The sequence below is a fragment of the Mustela nigripes genome, chromosome 18, assembly GCF_022355385.1.
Source record: "Mustela nigripes isolate SB6536 chromosome 18, MUSNIG.SB6536, whole genome shotgun sequence".
Lineage (NCBI taxonomy): Eukaryota > Metazoa > Chordata > Mammalia > Carnivora > Mustelidae > Mustela > Mustela nigripes.
The window spans coordinates 37,737,972-37,759,635 of NC_081574.1; the positions used below are offsets into that span (position 1 = coordinate 37,737,972).

The following is a 21,664-nucleotide window of genomic DNA, read 5'->3' on the forward strand; positions in this document are numbered from 1 at the left end:
GGAAGCAGGCTCCCCACTGAGCAGAGAGCCCGATGCGGGACTCGATCCCAGGACCCTGAGATGCGGGACTCGATCCCAGGACCCTGAGATCACGACCCGAGCCAAAGACAGCGGCTTAACCCACTGAGCCACCCAGGCGCCCCCAAAAAAGAGTGGTTTAAAATGGATCAAATGTTACTGGTTGGTCCAAGAAGATGAGGACAGAGAATTGATCACTTGCCTTGGATTCTTTGGCACTGATTTTTAGACAGTATAATCCTCATCTCACTTCCATATAAAATGAGTATTTTATACTCATACAAAAATGGCATAATATTTATATAGAAAATGATTCCACAACTCCCTAAAGTTGTAAGTTTCATTTTTCAAAGGTAAATAAAAACTTTTTTTCTTTTCTTCTTCTTCTTTTTTTTTAGAGAGAGAGTGTCCCAGGCAGGGCAGAGCCTGACTTGGGGCTTGATCGCAGGATCATGAGATCAGAACCTGAGCCGAAGTCACATGTTCAACCGACTGAGCCACCCAGACACCCCTGAATAAAAACTTTTTTTAAAAAAGATTTTATTTATTTATTTGACAGAGATCATAAGTAGGCAGAGAAGTAGACAGAGAGAGAGGAAGGGAAGCAGGCTCCCTGCTCAGCAGAGAGCCTGATGTGGGACTTGATCTCAGGACTCTGGGATCCTGACCCGGGCCGAAGGCAGAGGCTTTAACCCACTGAGCTGTCCAGGTACCCTAAAAACTTTTTTATTTAATGAGGGGTGATCATTCTTCAGAATAAAATAATATGAACAGAGCCTGGAATAAGGATTAAGTAAGAAAAAAACTGAACTGAGAAAAATACTAAGACACCTCATATCTAAACAAAGGGGTTAGACACTGTTTTAAAAAGACAAGGTACAAGTTGGGAAAACACAAATATTTACAAAAACTATACAAATACAATACAGGGGCATCTGGGTGGCTCGATCAGTTAAGCATCTGATTTGGCTCAGGTCATGATGCCAGGGTCCTGGGATGAGTCCTGGCTCACTGCTCAGCAGGGAGTCGGCTTCTCCCTCTGCCTCTGCTGCTCTCCCTGCTTGCACTTTCTCTCTGACAAATGAATAAATAAAATCTTTAAAAAACAAAACAAACAACAATAAAAATAAATCCAAATACAATATGCAGAAAAGGATTAGTATTTATACAAATAGAAGAGCTAACAACAACAGACTACTCCTAATAGAAATATGAACAAAAAGAAATAGAAGTATCCAATAAGCATAACTTAAGAAGTAAACTGATATTATGAAAAACCAATCGAACAGAGCCTTGCTAATCAAAGAAATTACTTGTATCTAAAGCATTAACCCATTATTGAAAAATAATGGTAATTTTCAAAGAACTGGATTACAAGACGAAAGTGTATGTCACAAAAAAGTTAATCGTGATTAAGCTGGATAGTGAAATAATCGTTCATTTTTTATCCATTTCTACGTTTTTCTTTTTTTTTTTTTTTTAAGATTTTTATTTATTTATTTTACAGAGAGCGATCACAAGTAGGCAAAGAGGCAAGCAGAGAGAGAGAGGGGAGGAAGCAGGCTCCCTGCTGAGCAGAGAGCCCGATGCGGGACTCGATCCCAGGACCCTGAGATCATGACCTGAGCCGAAGGCAGCGGCTTAACCCACTGAGCCACCCAGGCACCCCCATTTCTACGTTTTTCAAACATTTCTACAACACCCATGTATTATTTTGTAATAAGTTTTTAATTTTATTTACATACAAAGAGATTGCTTGGAACTGGCAGTTCAGTATGAACCCAGGAGATACACTTGTAAAATAAAATATTGCTGATGTCACATTTGCACCTAAGTTTAATTTTCAAGTAATCCCTACATCCAAACAGGGGCCGGAACGGACCACTCCCAGGACAAGAGCGGTAAGTGCACAGTCGCCGACGGGGCCAGCGAGGCGTCCACCGTGTTTTAACCACAGTTTCATGGTCCATTATCTGGGTTAAGCACTTCCCCTCTTCCTACTGTTTTTGTTTTGCTTTGGGTTTTTTTTTTTTTTTTCCTTGCTTTAGCTCCTACCGCAAAAGGCAAGGGAATAAAAAATAAAGTACCTTTGACGCCGGTTGGCCTATCTGCTAAAACTTGGTATAGGAGGCTTTCCTGTAACCCGCGCGTCCTTCCGCGCTCCTGCCCGCACCCGAGGTCGGAAACGCCTCTGCGCTGTGCCCCGGCGTCTGTTCTACAGAAACCTCGGTCAGCGACTACGACGCCGGCGTCCGCTCCCACCACACACGAGGTCATGCCTTGTAACCTTCCCTGCGCTCGGATGAGACGCGCACACAAGCCGTCTCGGTCGCCGCCGCCTCGCACCCCGCCACCTGAAGCGGGGACTTCCCAGTCCGACTCCTCGTTCTCCCCTCCTGGGGAGAGGAATCCGGAGCAACGTGCTGGGAGGACAGACATCACGTCTTAGGTTAAGAACCCAGGTCTTCCTACAAAAACCGGCTGCCCAACCCGGGCTCTGGCCCAGACTCCCCTCCCAGGTCTCCCTCACCTTCGCGATCCCTTCCTGCACGCGCCGCGGGAGCCCCGCTCCAGCCGCGCCCCCCGGCACGCCCCGAGCGCGTGACGTCACCCCGCGCGCCGTGCGCCGCGCCTCCTGTCAGAGGCGGCCATTGTTCAGTGGGTCTGGCTGGCTTTGCCGGGGCCGGGCTGGTCCTGCCCCCCTCTCCAAGTGCCGGCCCCTCCTTAAAGCTGGGAGAGGGGGCCAGTCCCCGGCTCTGAGCCCTCTGCGGTCCTCGGGTGCGAGCCACCATGAGCAAACGGAAGGCGCCGCAGGAGACGCTCAACGGGGGAATCACCGACATGCTCACAGGTTAGCACCGGGCCGGGCGCCTCTGGCTTTCTTCTCCTTTCTTCCCACTTCATTGCCTTCCCCTGCTTCTCACCCGTCCCTTCAGCCCTGTGGATGGGGTCGGCCGGCTGCGGCGGGTAGTCTTCCGTGCGGGTCTTCCTTCGGCGCCCATTGCTGGCGGCTGAATGTCAGTCCGGCGGGGGATTCCTGTGTCACCATTTGGGCTGTCTTTGGCCTGGCCCGTGTACAAGCGGGGGTTCACTGTCTCCTACAAAGGTGCTAGATCCCCTTCTGGAAAACTCAGCTCTCGTTGGTTTACTCGCGGTTCTTGTTCACCCCAGGCTCTTGTTGCCTTTGCAGAACTCGCAAACTTCGAGAAGAACGTGAACCAGGCAATCCACAAGTACAATGCTTACAGGTGGGACGGCGCAGCGTTCTTGGGTAGCCCGAGTCCTCGGACGTGTGGCAGTTAACGGGGCCGAGGGGTTAGGGGGTATTTGGACCATACGCAAGAGGAGAAAAAAGCAAGGACTGAGGGTATGACTCTCTGGTGGTACCTTACTGCAATATTTCAGGGTTAATTTGGGCAGAACAATGTAGGGTCATTTCTGATGAGTTCCCAGTTCTGACTGAAAATGGGCGTAGCTGATGTGTGTTTTTCCCATGATCAAATATGAATTGCTGATCATACAGTTTGATTTTAAGCCACAATGAAAGACAGCGGATGAGGTCTGTGCCGTGAAATAGATGTGATTCAAGGAATCCTATCCCCATCTGTTTGGTGTTTGGCTGATCCTAGGATCCGCTCCTTTTCCAACTCACCAGCGCCCTCATGGTAGTCACGACTCCCACTACCAGTTACTTGTGCCCTCAGCCTACAGACATGTCTAAGTCCCTCAGCTCCTGAAAGCAAAAACAAAGCAGTCTTAACTTCCCTCTGCCCTCTAGCTAGCTCCTGTCTGTTTCCTCCACTTTACAGTTAAACTGCTTGAATTATCTGTCTTGCTTCGGTTTCCTCAGCCCTAGTCGTTCATTATCTCACTGTGGTATAATTTCCATCCTGCCATTCTTCTGAAAATGCTCTCACCTACATCTGACCTTATTGGACTCTCATTAGCATTTACCATTAGCTCATTCCATTCAAGTCTTACTCTTGAATCCCGTGATGACACTCATACCTGTTTTTTGACCTCTTACATCTTCCTTTCAATGTTGGTAGTTCCTGGAAGTCTGTCCTTAGTCCTCTTTTTTCCCCCCTGGTTTTCATAGTTTCCTTGGCAATCTTAACCGTTCTTGGCTTTGGATACTGGTTATGTCATTGACTCCAAATCTGTATCTCATTGGGCTTTTCTCAAGATTTTTAGGCCACTGTTACCTTTATCTTAATCTTTTCAAAATTGAGCTCAACTCTCCCCTTCCCTTCCCATTCAACATAATTAAAAACTGATTATGCTCCTTTCTTTATCTGTCTTGACTGCCTGTTTAAAGTAATTGTACTCTTCATCCACGCATTTGATTTAGAAATAAGAGAGTCAACTCTGTATTCTATTTAAGTTCAGAGAGGAGGTATTTCATTTGAAGGAAATTGTCAGGGGATAAGTGAAAGGAAGAACAGTCTAGACAAAGGAAACAAAATGTGCCAAAAGGCATTGAGACCTGAAGGAGTATAATATTTTCCTGGAAATCAGTAATTCACTTTGCCTGAGTGGGAAATAAGTCTGGAAAAGCAGGTGTTGTCTACATGTACCTGATTATACATTTCTCTTAATTTTGGTCAAAGTATTCTTTTGAAAATAGTTATCTGATCCTGTCATTCTTCCATATCAGATAACTAAATGTTTCCTCTTTACCATGGTAAACCCCAAATGCATTGTGGCATCCAGAAAACCTTGCTGCTTTAATTCTTCTTTCCTTCAGGCTTTGCCTCATGATACCATTTGTCTGGAACTACTTGTCTTTACTGAAACAATTCCCTCAACAAACTGCCCTCAACCTACTTTTCCAGACTCATCAATGGTAATATGCTAATAGAGAAGTTGAAATCTAAATTTAAAGGTTTATAAATATTAGAACAGACTACCCAGTATTTATACTTGAGACTTAGATGTGCCCTGGCTTTTGTCAGCATCACTGCTAAACTACATTTAGCGTGGAAATTATAGACAGGAGACCATCAGTGAGCTCCCAGGGTTTGCCCAGTGTGTCACCAGATTACTGAACTGGATGTGTGTGGAGATGGGCAAGAATCAGGTCAGTGCTTTATGTGGTACAGAAATGAGAGCAATGAAAGAAAAGAACGTAAGTATTAGGACGCAGGGGAGTGCAATTGCAGTTTTAAGCCATGAATTTAAAAACAGCCATCCAGGGGCGCCTGGGTGGCTCAGTGGGTTAAAGCCTCTGCCTTCGCCTCAGGTCATGATCCCAGGGTCCTGGGATCGAGCCCCACATTGGGCTCTCTGCTCAGCAAGGAGCCTGCTTCCCCTTCTCTCTCTGCCTGCCTCTCTGCCTACTTGTGATCTCTGTCTGTGAAATAAATAAATAAAATATTTAAAAAAAAATTAAAACAGCCATCCAGGGGCAGCTGGGTGGCGCAGTCAGTTGAGCGTCTGACTCTTGGTTTCTGCTCAGATTCTGGTCTTGGTCATGGGATCAAGCCCTGCTTAGGGCTCCAAGCTTAGAGGGGCGTCTGCTTGGGATTCTCTCTTGTCCCCTGCCCCTCTCCATACGCTGCTCTCTCTCTGTCTCTTGCTCTCTCTCCCCTCTCTAAAATAAAGAACTAAATCTTAAAAAACACCATCCTTAAGCCAGTTTGGCATCCAGTAGTCCAAATATCACTAGGTGGCACATTTTTATGAGAGTTAGGAACAATCTGAAAACTAGCTTCGGGGCGCCTGGGTGGCTTAGTGGGTTGAGGCCTCTGCCTTCGGCTCAGGTCATGATCCCATGATCCCAGGATCCCAGGATCCTGGAATCGGAGCCTGCATCGGGCTCTCTGCTCAGCAGGGAGCCTGCTTCTCCTCCTCTCTCTCTGCCTGCCTCTCTGCCTACTTGTAATTGTCTGTCAAATAAATAAATAAACAAATAAATAAAACTAGCTTCATCCCAAAAAGGAAAGGCTACTGGTTTGCTGAATCTCCCTGGTTTTAAACATACAGGTAAAGTTATGTTATCCTCACATGTGAGGATTTTCAAGATACTTCTGAAAGTTGTGCAAGTGTCTGCCAGATCCCCTTGAGTTTTTTTAAGTTTGACACAAATGTGGAAAATTAGTGATCATGATAAAAATTGAAGCTGCGTATTTGCTCATGTGTATTCTAGTTCAAGAAAAATTAAGACCTCACTGGATTTCTTTTTTTATTCTCTTTATAGAAAAGCAGCATCTGTGATAGCGAAGTACCCACACAAAATAAAGAGTGGAGCAGAAGCTAAGAAATTGGTAAGTTTAGTGAGCAAGGTGATGGAAGAGTTCACACATGGACGAATTTGGTGGATTCCCACAAAACTCAATTTCCCTCTCTGAAGCTGCTTGGACTAACACAGGCAGATTTCACCACTCCTGTTTTCACCACACCTACCGTTGGGAAGGGTATGATTGAAATTTGCTTTAAGTATATGTAATTATAATTTTTTTCTATATCTTGGTATATATTCGTATACTCACATTCAATTTCAGCTTGAGTGTTAGTCCTCAGGAACTGTATAGTGACAGAATGGTATTGGCATGTCTGGTCTCTAGCTTTCTTTTTCTGATCCTCAGATGTAGGAATTTATGTGAGTTAATGAGACTTGGTGTTCCCAAAGAAATCTTACCTACTAATCACATAATTAAGCCCCTTTATATATTACTGCATGTAACCTCTTCTTTGTAATTTTCTTAAAGCCCTATATGCTGTGTCACAGTGTCATGGTTCCTAGAGGGTCACATGTCTTGGTAATTTACATTAATATTGCTAAGAATATCCTAGAAAAGCCTGTCTATTGATAGATTATTCTCTTTCATCTAAATCTCACTGAAAGATTCTAAGTTTCTCAAAATCGTGGATTGTGTCTTATTTATCTTTTGTTAAACATGTCAAACATATGTGGCTTTTGATTAGTGTAGGTCCTGATAGTTACTGCTTTCTTCTGTTTTTCTTTATCCATTTGTGTTCACAAATGGGTGTGTATGTATACTTCAGAGTATGAACCCTAAATATCCTTGTATTTTCACCTTTCAGGAACTTAAAATTACCATAAATCTTGTTCATTTTATGATTGAGTGACAGGTTATCCACATTAATCATGTGTCACATCTTCATCTTGAATTTATTACTCGATGCTAACCATGCCCTGGTATATAGGTTTTAAATCCTGTGTGCTATAAACAGTTCTCAACATCAGTATATCCTCCCCAAGTAGACTAGCCAAGGAATATATAAATACATTGGATTTTAATTCTGAGTTTCTGTCTTGTGTCACCAGATTACTGAGCTTGGTGAACTCATGCATTATTAACCTCCAGAGCCACTTCTGCTTCCATTCTGTTCTCCTTTTATCAGTAATTGGATTTTCTTTTTGTGTTAAGTGCAGGTAGCATATGCACTTACTAGATTCAAACTTTTACAAGCTCTGATGCACTTTATGCAAATCTGAGCCTATGGTATATCCCTAAAAAGAACACAACATATCCAAAATTCCTTTTGCACAACACTGTACTTAATATGAAAATCTCATCATTATTCCTTTCTACTATTTTATTAAGAATCACTGACCTACTCTTTGGCACATGAGAGTGCTTTTCAATAATTCTAGAAATCTGATATTTCTGAAATGAGTGTTTGCGTTTTAATCTTTAATGTTAGGTTATAGAAAATAGCCTGGGCCTAAATTGCTTTAGGTATGTATCTTCTGATATAGGAAATGAGATACCTGAGCAGTTTTTATTTTCTCCTCGATTTTTCTTGCTAAGTCTTGTTTATTTCTGTCTGATAATTGCTATTTTTAGAACTTGAATATGCATTAAGTAGTCTTGGAACACTTAAACATTAAATAAATCAAAAATATAGAAGGGTGAACTTAGGGCTAAGAGATATTAGGACATATTGATGCATTTGAACATTTAGAGAGGGTCAACACCACCAAGAATGAAACCTATTGTAAACTTTGATGATGATATTTCAGTGTACGTTCATCAGTTATACCAAATGTAGCACTCTGGTGGGAAATGTTGATAATTGACTAGGCTGTGCCGTGTGTGGGGGCTGTGGGTATATGGGAATTGTGTACTTGTGGTCAATTTTGCTGTGAATCTGTAACTACTCTAAAAAAGCCCTTATTTAAAGGAGAAGAGTAAAAATTAAAAGGAAATAAAAAGTCAAAAACATGAAAAAGAGTTCAACTTCACTAATAATCAGAGTTGCAAATTAAAACAAGATGCTGTATGGTGTGATCAAAGTATCAAATATTATACAGTATGGATAAAGATGTGGAAAAAGACATTCAGTTACTAGTGATGGAAATCTTGGTTATTTCTAGCTTTGCTGAAGGATAATCTAGCAGAATGTTGGCAAGATGTATATGTCCTTTGTCCTAGCAATTCCACTTTATCTTAAGGAATTTATTTTGAGGAAACTAGTAGAGATATATGTATATAAGGGTTCATTAGTTGATAATTTTTGAGCACCAATATGCCAAGGTGCTGGGGGTAAACCAGTATAAACAGGATCTCTGCTCTCATAGGGCCTATATTCTGGAGCAGTGCTGTCCATTAATGGTAACCATGAGTGACATTTGGCCAGTGAGCTCTTGAAGTGTGGTTAAAGGGACTGATGAATGATCTTTTTTAATTTTAATAATGTAAACTTAAAGTGTCCCATGAGGTGGCTGTCATGTTTGTGCAGTTCTAGAGCAGTATTCTCAAAGTGCCCTACCTAGACGGTAGCAGCATCACCTGGGAACTTGTTAGAAATGCAGCCTATTGGGGCACTTCGCTGACTGGTCAGTAGAGCATGTGACTCTTGATTTCAGGGTCATGAGTTCAAGCCCCACACTGGGTATAGAGTTTTCCTTAAATAAATAAATAAGTAAGTAAATAAATGCAACCTATTAAGCCAGAAATTCTAGGCATTCTGTGTTTTAACACATCCCAAGGTGAGGACAGTGCAAAAGCTTAAAACCTCTGCTCTAGAGGAAGTTCATGATATTTGTTATATTAGAACTTGTAAACTATCTAAATGTCTCTGGTAGTAGGGTATGTGTTAAGTAAATTATGGTATAGTCATACAATGATATACCACGCAGCCATTAAAGATATTGAAGTTGTATTTATATACTGATACAGAAGTTTGTGATGTATTTTAAGTTAAAAAAATGTACTTTACAAAGCAGAATGATTCTATTTTTGTAAGAAAAATAAAATATGTATATATAGAAATATGTATGTACATGTACATATAACTCTGCTTATGTATATAAGCAGAAAAGAAGTGTATGTAGCAAATGTTAGGTGATGAGATTATAGTTTATTTTAATTTTCAGGGCAATGAAATTAACAAATGATTTATATTTTTTCTATATGCAACTTTTTTCTAATTTTTCTACAACAAAAATTAATTTTTTAAAAAGTCATTTAGAATTGTTTTATTAGGGCTTCTCTTTTGTCATCATTTAAAAGATTTTGTTGGGAGAATATGTATTTTCACCATAGTTCAATTTTCTGTGTCCTTTTTTTTAAAACTGGCTATGTGACTATCATTTTTTTTATCATTTCTTGGTTTTTACCTTATCTTTGAGTGATTTGGTAAGCATTCTATTTATGTAAATTTTATATTTTTATTTTTCTATTAGCCTGGAGTAGGAACAAAGATTGCTGAAAAGATTGATGAATTTTTAGCAACTGGAAAATTGCGTAAGCTGGAAAAGGTAAAGTTTTAACTTGTTTGCTTATTCAATGATAGTGTCTGCCTTTATAGCCGCTATCATGTAGCATCATTGCAGGGTGACATGTTATTTACCTGGTGAGACTAGGAGGGAAAAGAAGAGTGGAGTTTATGGCTTTAAGTGTTCTATTTTAAAAACTTTGAATATTGTTCCTGTAAAATACTTAGTTATTTTATGTGGCATTTTAGAGATTGTTAACCTCTTTGCTAGAATTAGCACCTTATATTCAGTATCATTCAGAAGGTAAATTATAAGCTTTGATAAGACATTGTTATATTTTAGAATTTCTATTCTTAAACTCTCTGAAGCATTTTTATGGTTTTATTTCATCCTGATAATAATTATACTGCTTAGAGTCTTTTATAAATAAGCCTTTTTAAAGTATGGGATAAGGTAGAGATGAGACATCTTCATCTGCTTTGTTACTTATCTAGAACCATTGATGTTTATCCAGGCAAATATAAATGGCTCTTCAGGTCTCTTAAGCAGACTTAAGAGTACATTTCCAATAAGATCATTTAAGTCCTCAAAGCATTCCTAAATCATTACTAGACTTTTTTTTTTTTTTCTTAAAGATTCGGCAGGATGACACGAGTTCATCTATCAATTTTCTGACTCGAGTTAGTGGCATCGGGTAAGAAACATTTTCTAAGCAGACACAGTAGTTGGGTTGGTTTTATTTTTTTTATGTGAGCTGAAATAAGTACATGCTATTTCTCTTCAAAACCTGTACCTTTTCTTTGTCTTTGTCCTTGTCCTTGACCATATAGTTCACTCTTCCATATCTTATGTGTCTGAGGCTGGTCTTTCTGGTGCTACCTCTACTTGAAAAGCCCATTCAAGGCAAATGTTACCTCCTTCATAAAACCAGTTTGATTCCCCAGCCAGAAATAATCTCCTTCTGAACTCCACTAACACATATAAGTTCTCACTCCCTGCAGATTATGCCTCTTTTGCCTCGCTGAGCATGACATTTATCTTAAGCATTTAAACTGTTTTTTCATAGCGCTTAACATAGTGCCTTATAATTTTAGAACAAGCACCCAAGCATTTTTTTAAATGAAGGAATCTTTATCTTAAAATTGAGTTACCACCAAAGCGGGCTTCTTGGAGACTTCTTGACAACATAAAGATTAACATTCAAACATTCAGTCAGTGGAGCGTGCGACTCTTGATCTTGGGGTTGTAAGTTTGAGCCCCATGTTGGGTGTAGAGATTACTTAAAAAATAAAATCTTAGGAAAAAACCACTATAAGGTTATAATACTTTACTTAAGTCTCATCTTTATGGAATGAGGCAGTCTTTTTTTTTTTTTTTTTTTTTTTAAGATTTTATGTATTTATTTGAGAGAGACACACAGAGAGAGAGGGAACACAAGCAGGGGGTGTGGGAGAGGGAGAAGCAGGCTTCCCGCTGAGCCTGGAGCCCGATGTGGGGTTTGACCCCAGGACCCACCCCAGGATCATGACCTGAGCTGAAGGCAGATGCTCTGAAGGCAGAGCCACCCAGGCGCCCCGAGGCAGTCTTTTAGATATGTGGTGATTTTTCATTTAAATGGCAACATTTTGATGAAAGTTATTCTAAAATATACTAAATTTTTAAACTTTGTATACTGAAAATGAGCATGGCTCCTTAGGGACTTAAGGCCATTCTAAAGTGTTAGAAGTTGTTTCAGAGAGCCTCTGTATTATTATCCTTTTCTAGCAAGCACACTGAATACAGAAAGTGGGATAACTGGCAGAGTCAGAATTAGAACCCATATTTGCTGACTTCTAATTTAGTTCTACTTTTGTGCCACACTGCTTTCTGCTATGAGTATCTGCTTTTGTATCACAGTTTCTGTACAAAGATACTTTGCCATTAAAATTTCAGTTTAGGGGTGCTGGGTGGCTCAGTCGTTAAGCATCTGCCTTCGGCTCAGGTCATGATCCCAGGGTCCTGGGATTGAGCCCCGCATTGGGCTCCCTGCTTGGTGGGGAGCCTGCTTCTCCATCTCACACTCCCCCTGTTTGTGTTCCCTCTCTTGCTGTCTCTCCCTCTCTCTCTCTCTCCCAAATAAATAAATAAATACATACATACATACATACATACATACATACTTAAAGATAAATAAATAAATAAAAATAAAATTTCGGTTTAAATACCATTTCACAGGCCTTCCCTTGCTACCCAGTCCAAAGTAGGACCCATCCACTCTGTCACATTACCCTATTTTAATTCATTTACCTGATTTTTTGTGTTTGTTTATATACCTGTTTATTTTTTTCTCTCTACTCACTGCAATGTAAGTAGGTAAGACCAAGGCACTTATTCGTCTTATTTCTGCTGTATTTTCAATGCCTAGAAGAGTTTCTGGCCCATAACAGGCCCTCAGTTAAACTTACTTGAATGGGTGATCTGTTTTCCTGTGTGTATGTCTGTTTTATGAATAAAGTACATGTACATTATAACACCTAAATGCTTAGGTTTCTTTTTCATGTCCAGGTTTATGGTTGTCTTCCTAAATTGAGGCTTCAAGAATTCTTTTTGGATAAAGTCACCAAAATAACCACAACACTTTAGCAGGTCTTGTTTAGCTCCATAGTAACTCTTTGACAAGAGAAGACAGTATTAATATTGAGTTTCATTGATATTGAGTTTCACTTGATATTGAGATAATGCTTTTCTTTCATTGCAGTCCATCTGCTGCAAGGAAGTTTGTAGATGAAGGAATTAAAACATTAGAAGGTGAGTATGTATAATAGGTCATCAATTCCAAGTCAGATATGCTCCTGAAGGATGGTTAATGCTCTAGCAAACTAGAACTTGAGAAACCTTTTCTCAACTAATAAGAAAGGATGCTAAGATTTTCTTTTTAACTCTACAGTAGATAATAGGTATAAAGTTTAGTTTTTATTCCTGTGTTTAACATGTTTATGTTTATAACTTAGAAGAAAATCAAGAAAAGCAAGAAGTGGCTTCTTGGTTTAGAATGATTTCATTTGCAGATTTTTAGATTTGAATGGCATTTGTTTCTCCAGTAAAATTTTGGACAACAGAATCCTACACATTGAGCCTAAAGGCCAAGTGATACATATTGAGAAAGATTCTGTAAGAGGCTTGCAATTTTTATTAAAGGAATTTTTGCTTTCAAAAAAGTGAAAGAAGTAGAGTCTAAGTCAAGAAGTTATAAAACCTTTTCCTTAAACCTAGCAATCTTTTGAATATAAGTTATTTCTTCATACTTTTAAGGGTGTACTATAGATGGAGATAGAAATAGAGATTTGTTGCAGTATGTCTGTGACATTTGGGGTTTATTTGTGAATTCAATTATTTGTACCCAAATGGTTAAGTGGATGGATTCTAGGGACTGATCTGGGTTTGAATCCATTCTCCACCACACTTGATTAGAATGGATGACTAGGATGCTTTGGTTTCTTAGCTACAAAATATCACAATTTCTGCCTCACATGGCTTAATGCAGTAATGTATGAAAAGCACTTACTGGACAATGGTTGGTACCTAGTAAGTACTTACAAATAGTAACTGACCCTTAAGATGCGTGATTAATTAGTGATACTTAAAGTTAAGAATTTGTATGAGTCCTATAAGAGAGAATGAGCTCTATACCGTGTTTGTGTCTCCGAAAGGGTTTGTGCTTTTCTGCCTGTGGCATATTTGGTTTATCTGAGTGAAATACTGGCCAAAGGAGTCAAGAATTTGTTTCCCAAAAGTTGCATACCTTGGAAGTGTCAGAGATCTGCTGTAACATTTTTTACATTATTTAACAATTCATGGATACATAATATAACCATCAACATCTATGCCATTATTTCCATTGCATTTTTAGTGTTTACTGTGTACATACAGCTCTGAGAAATATTAATTGCTCCATGTATCATAAAGATGCTTATTTCTCTCCATTTTATATCTCCAGAGAGAATTTATGTTTGTGAGTATGTAAAGGTGACTACAGATGGGAGTTGCTTTGGGAGCATACAGGCTACTCCCATACTCGTGCCCAGTAAAGGAACATCCAAGTGGAATTAAGTAACTTTTGTTTATTTATTTGTAAAGATTTATATTTTTATTTATTTGAGAGAGAATGAGAGGTAGTAAGTGCACACAAGCAGGGGAGGGCCACATGCAGAGGGAGAGAAGCAGATCCCTACTGAGCACAGAGCCCCAAATGGGGCTTCATCTCAGCACCCTAAGACCATGACCTGAGCCGAAAGCAAGAATTGGGGGCTTAACCTACTGAGCCATACAAGCATCCTTAAGTTACTTTTAGATTTAAGATATGATGTTATAATATGACGGTTTTTAAATAATGAAAATAATACCTCTCCTTTCAACAGAATTTTAAGCACAGTGACTGCACAAGTTATTACTCAATAAATACTAATCGAATGAAGGAGTGAATGAACAGCCGATGGGCAATATAAATATTTATTCATAAAACATTCAAAAGTTGTGGTTGCTACTGCTGCTGTCGCTGTAAGTTAGCAATGTGAGCTCTTATAAGGCTGCCTTTTACTATAGTTAGTGTAGTGTGGTATGATCCTGGTATGTTTTATCTATTATTCTGTTTAACTATAATTGAAATTTTGATTCAGTAAGTAAAATGATCATGAAATCAACTGTTCAATTTTAACTACATTGATTTGAAGAACATTTTATCTAGTTCTTAATATCTGAATTTTTTCTTTTCTTTTTTTTCTTATCTTTTCAAAGTCATTTCAGCGTATTTTCCTAGTAGTCCTTTGTAAAAAGAATCACAAAATTCAGCGACTTCTTCCCAAAAATATTTAAATTAGCACCTTAACTTTATGTGTCTTCTGTACAGATCTCAGAAAAAATGAAGACAAGTTGAACCATCATCAACGAATTGGGTTGAAGTAAGATAGCAAATTTTCTTTTGACACCTGAAACGTAATAGAATTTCTTATAGCCATTCTTCCATACACCACAATAATTCTTCAAATTTAACTAAACACGACCTTTTCTCTATTCAGGAATGCTAAGATTTGTTGCAGACTTTGTAGATAATATGCCTGTTTTCACACGTTTTGTTATTACCTTCTGTTTGTTTTCTTGTTTTGAATGTTTCCCTCATTCTCTTGACTTTAGTGAAGAACTTCCTCTTAAAGCATGTAGGGCTGAGTACATCAGTCATTCAGCGGGTGTTTATTTTGTGCTTAAACATTGTGGAAAGCACTGCATTAGGTCCAGGGTAAGGAAATAAACAGGGCCAGTAAAGCTCTTAAGAAGTTTAGTCTCTCCCCAAGAAGCTAGGACATGAACATGGAATGCTAAATTAAAAACAGAAAAAGAGAAAAAAAACCAAACATCTAAATAACAGTGTGGGAATAACTAGTAGGAATGTTGTACCTCAGCATCTATAATTATTTCATGTGCTGGATACCATCTGGAACCCCTTTTCTAATTGATTTTTTTCTAATGCATCGTACATAAACATGTACCTTAAACTTAAGACACTGCTCTTCCAAGACTTGGAGCCAGTAGGGGACCAGGATGTTCTCACTGTTCTTGTGTTTATGTAATAGAGATCTTCTGAAGAACTGGTTGTTGTGAGAATGACTTTTGATCCAGTGCTTTATCACTTTAGTTATTTCATACTGAGATTTTTACAACAGCCTTATTGAAATATTCATATATCATACGATTCACCCATTTAATGTGTACAGTTCCATGGTTTTTAGTACATTCATAGAGCTGTACAACCATTACTGAAGTTGATTTTACAACATCTTTGTTTATCCCCAAAAGGCCATATCTGTTGGCCTTCACTCCCCATTTCTCCCCAGCTGCCCTTCTCTGTCCCGGTCTGCTTCTGACAACCCACTAATGTACTTTTTATCAATATAGATTTGCCTTTTCTGGACATTTCATATAAATGAAATCATACAATATATAGTCTTTTGACTGGCTTCTTTCACTTAGCCTAATGTTATCTGGATAATGTTTTAAAATAAAATTTTGCAGGATATAAGAGCAATAAACTGTAAGCCCTTGACTTGCCAGTAGGGAGCAGACTAATTTGGAAACATACTAATTTAAATATATTTATTTACTCTTGGTATATGAAGGTGAAGTTTACTGAAAACAAGTTTAGATGAAGTATCTGGAATATCATAAAGGATGGCATTTAAATATTTTGGTTTAAGTTAAGAAATAAACCTATTCCCATCCCCCAGTTTTACTGTTATCTTCTTACTGAACTTGTCTTGATTTTTTTTTTTTTAAGATTTTATTTATTTATTTGACAGACAGAGATCACAAGTAGGCAGAGAGGCAGGCACAGAGAGAGGAGGAAGCAGGCCCCCCGCCAAGCAGAGAGCCCGATGTGGGGCTCGATCCCAGGACACTGAAATCATGACCTGAGCCAAAGGCAGAGGCTTAACCCACTGAGCCACCCAGGCGCCCCTTCAGTCTTGATTTTTGAATGATCTGCTGGTATAAGGGCACATCATATAGTAGGCAATTTACTTTTTAAGAAGATTTAAATTTCACAAAAATCTTTTGTCTACTTATTCTGTCTTTATAGATATTTTGAGGACTTTGAGAAAAGAATTCCTCGGGAAGAGATGTTACAAATGCAAGTAAGAGTGTGCTAAATTTAAATTGTATTCTCTGATTAGAATTGAGAATGTCACTTGGTGAAAAGCCATTTTTAGAATACTGACTTAATTTTTTTTCTATTAGGATATTGTACTAAATGAAGTTAAAAAAGTGGATTCTGAATACATTGCTACAGTCTGTGGCAGTTTCAGAAGAGGTAACATACTTCTTAATCTTAGGTTATTCATGCCGTGATGTTAAAATTGCCTAATGTGTACCAAAAAATGGATCAAAGAGATGTAATTTGTGTTACTTCAGTAGCGTATTAGTTAAGTTTATTTGTCTATAGATAGGAATATGTATTAGAAATGAAAGGAAATTCATCCTGATTTTATTATAGGATATTTTAATGACTAGTTTCAATAAATTTTATAGAATAATTTTATGTATATTAAAATCCTAAGAGTGACTATCTGGCTAGATACTAGTGAGCTGTGGGTAGGTGGTGGGGTGTTTTGTGGGGTTTTTTTACTTCTTTTATTTTCTGAGTTTTCTGTAATGGATCTAAAAATAATGTCACTGAAACAGGAGTTCCAAACCAGTTCTCTCAACAACCAGGTCCTTCGGAAGATATCCTTTTCATATGTAAATACAAGCTAAGTGAGAACCAAGGGAACCCTGGTTTCTTACTGGCTCAAAATTTGGAAGGGTAAAATAATTTTAAAATATTAACTTTAAAAATTGAAATACAAAAACTTGATTTAAAACTTTTGGCATAGATATCTGACTGAATCTCTGGTCATCTTTGGAGTTTCAGTTAGGCAGTAGATGATGAGCGATCCCAAATTCCCGGGGTAGCTGCTATAAGAATCTGGAGTTAGGGAGAAAAAGTGCTAAATCCATAATTGCTGATAAGTAGAAAGAACGTTGAACTGGGGTCTAAGGAATTGGGTCCTGAGGCCAAATCTACTGTCACTGTAGATTGACGCTCTCTCTCCACATCATCCTGTTTTTCATATTTGCAAAAGAGAGGATTAAAGTTAACCAGCTGTCAAGTCTTTCTGTGCATCAGAAATACCTAGAAAGTTAAAAAAAAAAATACACATTGTTATATCCTGCTGCAAACCTACTAAATAAGAATCTTCTTAGGGTGGGGCCTTGGAATCTAAATTTTGCAAAACACAGACTTGGATATACAGCAAGCCAAAAGCATGCTCAGTTGAAGATGACAGCCTTTCTGGATTCCCATATTTCTGTTTTATTTTTACTTTTATTATTTTGTTATTATCATTTTTACTTTTATTATTATTTTATTACTTTATTATTACTTTTATTATTTATTATTATATGGTTGCATGTTTTAATATAAAAAAGGTATACACTAAGAATCTGCCTTTTCCCCTGTCCTGGTTCATTCTCCCCACTCCCTCCCACCACTGTCCTATGAATGATCACTTTCTTGTGTGTTCTTTCAGTGGTTTTACATGTAAACATAAATAAATGTGAATATACATTGTTTTTTCCCATTTTAAATTTTTATTTATTTAAAAAATTTTTATTATTCAAGTATAGTTGACACATAGTGTTACATTAGTTTCAGGCATACAGCATAGGGATAACAATTTTTTACACTACACCGTGCCCACCACAATAAATGTAGTTACCATCCGTCATCATACAATGTTAATGTGATATTGTGTTAACTATGATGTACTTTTCATCCCCATGACTTACTTATTTTATGATTGGAAGTGTGTATTTCCTAATCCCCTTCACCTATTTTATCCATTCCCCACCTCCCCCCACCTCTGGCAACTACTAGTTCTCTGTATGTGTAAGCCAGTTTCTGTTTTGTTTATATTTGGTTTGTTTTTTAGGTTCCACAGATAAGTGAGTCATGTGGTATTTTTGTTTCTCTGTCAGACTTATTTCACTTAGCATAATACCTTCTAGGTCCCTCCCATGTTGTCACAAATGACAAGATCTCATCTCTTTTTATGGCTGAGTAATACTTCATTGTACATTTGTAGCACATCTTCTTTATCCAGTGCATATACATTCTTGTTGTCCTCTTCCCCTTTTCTTTCACAAAAGTAACATAATATATACACAGTACTGTACCTTATTTCTTTCACTTAAAAATACCTCTTGGAGATCTTTCCACATCAGTATGTAGAGAGCATCCTTATTATTTTTTATAGCTACATAACATTTGGTTATGTGGATGTTCCATACTTTCTTTATCTGTTCTTTTGTTAATAGATTCTTGAATTATTTTCCCTTTTTTGCTAAATAATTGTTTGCTTTTTAAATGGATAGAGTAATACATTTTTGGTGATAGGTAGATGGGAAAAGACACAACTTTTAAGAGAAAGAAATGAAGACAAAATTTTTTTTCTTAAAATAGCTTCCATGAATGTGCTGGAATCAGTACACATTAAATCTAGTCTTCTTTATGTTGAAATATCTGGTTAAACGTTATTGATGTATAAGATGGTGGTCTAGAGACACTGCCATGACTTTGGTGACCAAAAACATGTTTTACTTATATGTAAGTGATGAATCACTAAATTCTACTCCTGAAACTAAAACTACACTTAATGTTAACTAACTTGAATTTATTTATTTATTTTAAAGATTTTATATATTTATTTGACAGACACAGCGAGAGACAGACACAAGCAGGGGGAGTGGGAGAGGAAGAAGCCAGTTCCCACTGAGCAGGGAACCTGATGCAGGGCTTGATCCCAGGACCCGGGATCATGATCTGAGCCAAAGGCAGACACTTAACAACTGAGCCACACAGGCACCCCAGCTAACTTGAATTAAGTAAAATCTTGGAAGGAAAAAAAAAAAATGCTTTGCATGTATTGTATTTCTAAAAATACAAAGAAAGGAAATAGTATTATTTTATCCAGCTGTGTGGCAGGTCCTATTCTAGATGCTTTCACATATGTTTTTAGTTGCACAATGACCTATAGAATGGTTTTTACTAGTTTATAGACAGAAAAACTGAGACCTAGAGGAATATATAGTACTTATTTGCAGTGTTGAAAAAAATTTAAAGTGAAAAAAATCTATTTAAATGGAGACAAAATTTCATAGTATTATAATAAAAGGAAGTATAAACAATTTTATATAATCTTCCTAAAGTTATGTGATTGTAGAGTAGGGGATCAGATCAAAAATCTGTCATTATAAAATGCTATATTCTTTTTTTTGTAATATTTTATTTATTTATTTGGGATAGAGCTAGGGGCAGAGGGAGAGGGAGAACAGACTCCCCACTAAGCAGGGAGCTTGATGTGGAGCTCCATTTCAGGACCCTGAGATCATGACCAGAATTGAAAGTAGATGCTTAACTGACTGAACCACTCAGGTGCCCCTCAAATACTATATTCTTATCCATGATACCATAATAGTAATTTTTTACCAGTATTCATTAAATGAATTCAGTCATAAGAATTGAAATGGATTTTCTAATTAATCTTCACAGAGTTAGGACATATTGTTTAATTTGAGGTTTCCATATATATATATTATATATATATATATATATAGTGTTCATAAGTGTATTTTTTAAAAAAGCGTTTTAAATTTATATTTTATTATATTATTATATTTAATGTTATTTAAATGTTTATATTTAATATTTAAATATTATATAATAAAACTAAATGTTATATTATCCAAGTATAATATGCAGTTATTTTCAGGTGTACAATTTAATGACTCAACAATTCCATACACTTCTCAGACCTCCTCATGATTCCCTTCACCTATTTCACCGATCCCCGCCTACCCACATCCTCTCTGGCAACCACTAGTTTGTTCCCTATATTTAAGAATCTGGTTTTTGACTTTGTCTGTCTTGCTTCTTAAGTTCTGCATAAGAGTGAAATCATATGGTATTTGTCTTTCTGTGGCTGACTTATTTCAATTAGCATAATACACTCTACATCCACCCATGTTGTTGCAGATGGTAAGATTCATTGTTTTTTTAATGGCTGGGTAATATGCTGTTGTGTGTATATATACCACATCTTCTTTATCCATTCATCTATCCATGGATAGTTGGTCACCTGTTTTGGCTATTGTAAATCATGCTGCAATAAACATAGGAATGCATGTATCTTTTTGAATTAGTGTTTTTACTTTATTTGGGTAAATATGGAGTAGTGGAATTCTAGGATCATATGGTAGTTCTATTTTTAATTTTGGGGGGAACCTCCATACTGTATTCCAGAGTGGCTACAGCAGTTTGCATTCTCACCAACAGCACAAGAAGGGCTCTCCTTTCTCCATAGCCTCATCACCAACACCTGTTGGTTCTAGTGTTGTTGATATTAGCTGTTCTGACAGGTGTAAGGTGGTAGCTCATTGTGGTTTTAATTTGCATTTCCATGATGATGAGCATTTTTTCATGTGTCTGTTGGCCATTTGAATGTCATCTTTGCAAGAATGTTGTTTTTAAATGTTTTAATCCGTTATTGAGTAATTATTTAGGTGCATTTTTAATACATTTAGCAATTGTATATATTGCATGTCTAATGTCAATTACTGTTATTATCCCAGATTCTTCTGTTGACATCAATATACCTGAATAGTTGGACAGGAAATTGAAGTCTTGTAACTAATTGTGAATATGAAGTACAATGAAAAAGAAAGTTAGGCTATAAGAAGTAAGGCTTCTCAATGTGACATCACTTTGGCTCCATTTGCCTGATAGATTTATGTGGAGAGAATTCCATTCATATGTTTTATGATCATAGGTGCAGAGTCCAGTGGTGACATGGACGTTCTTCTGACCCATCCAAGCTTTACCTCTGAATCAACCAAACAGGTACCACAGAATTTATAATCAAATGTGCCAAGTGTTACACAGCAGTGAATATCATTTTCAAAATGATAATTGGATATTTTCGAATGAATTGTTGTTTTAATCTTTCTGAAAAGTCAATGCAAGTGCTTTGTACTGACTGAATTTTGTAAAAGGCAAAGGGATATACAGTGGTGTTCTACAAGGAATGGAGGGAGTGGTCTGATTTTGGAAAAACAAAATGAAATTTAGTAAAACATTGCCAGAAGTATTTATTGTCTTTCATGGATATTTTAGAAATATCCAGTATAATATTCAGGTTTTCATTAAGGGGATATTTTTCTATTAAACAATATTATATTAAGAAACTTTATTCCTATTTAAAAACCCATGCAGGCAAAACATTTTTGATTTTAGAATGTATACCTTTTTTTTTTTTTTAAAGATTTTTATTTATTTATTTGACAGAGAGAGATCACAAGTAGGCAGAGAGGCAGGCAGAGAGAGAGAGAGGAGGA

General features: G+C 37.5%; 1 protein-coding gene and 1 long non-coding RNA gene across 2 annotated transcripts in view; one reads left to right on the forward strand and one right to left on the reverse strand.

Annotated features, from left to right (window-relative positions):
- Positions 1-1,727: 1,727 nt before the first annotated feature.
- Positions 1,728-2,591, reverse strand: LOC132006470 (uncharacterized). The gene is made up of 2 exons (XR_009401108.1): positions 2,549-2,591; positions 1,728-2,441 (listed from the first exon to the last, which is right to left on the reverse strand). It is a non-coding gene; the product is annotated as an uncharacterized LOC132006470 (long non-coding RNA).
- Positions 2,592-2,645: 54 nt separating this feature from the next.
- POLB (DNA polymerase beta) overlaps positions 2,646-21,664 on the forward strand; it is a 27,311-nt gene continuing 8,292 nt past the window's right edge. The window contains exons 1-10 of the mRNA XM_059384153.1: positions 2,646-2,869; positions 3,209-3,266; positions 6,218-6,284; positions 9,674-9,748; positions 10,342-10,400; positions 12,444-12,493; positions 14,592-14,643; positions 16,314-16,368; positions 16,472-16,544; positions 21,100-21,170. Coding sequence (XP_059240136.1) covers positions 2,809-2,869; positions 3,209-3,266; positions 6,218-6,284; positions 9,674-9,748; positions 10,342-10,400; positions 12,444-12,493; positions 14,592-14,643; positions 16,314-16,368; positions 16,472-16,544; positions 21,100-21,170 — 621 coding nt within the window. The 5' untranslated portion in view covers positions 2,646-2,808. The remainder of the gene's footprint in view (positions 2,870-3,208; positions 3,267-6,217; positions 6,285-9,673; positions 9,749-10,341; positions 10,401-12,443; positions 12,494-14,591; positions 14,644-16,313; positions 16,369-16,471; positions 16,545-21,099; positions 21,171-21,664) is intronic.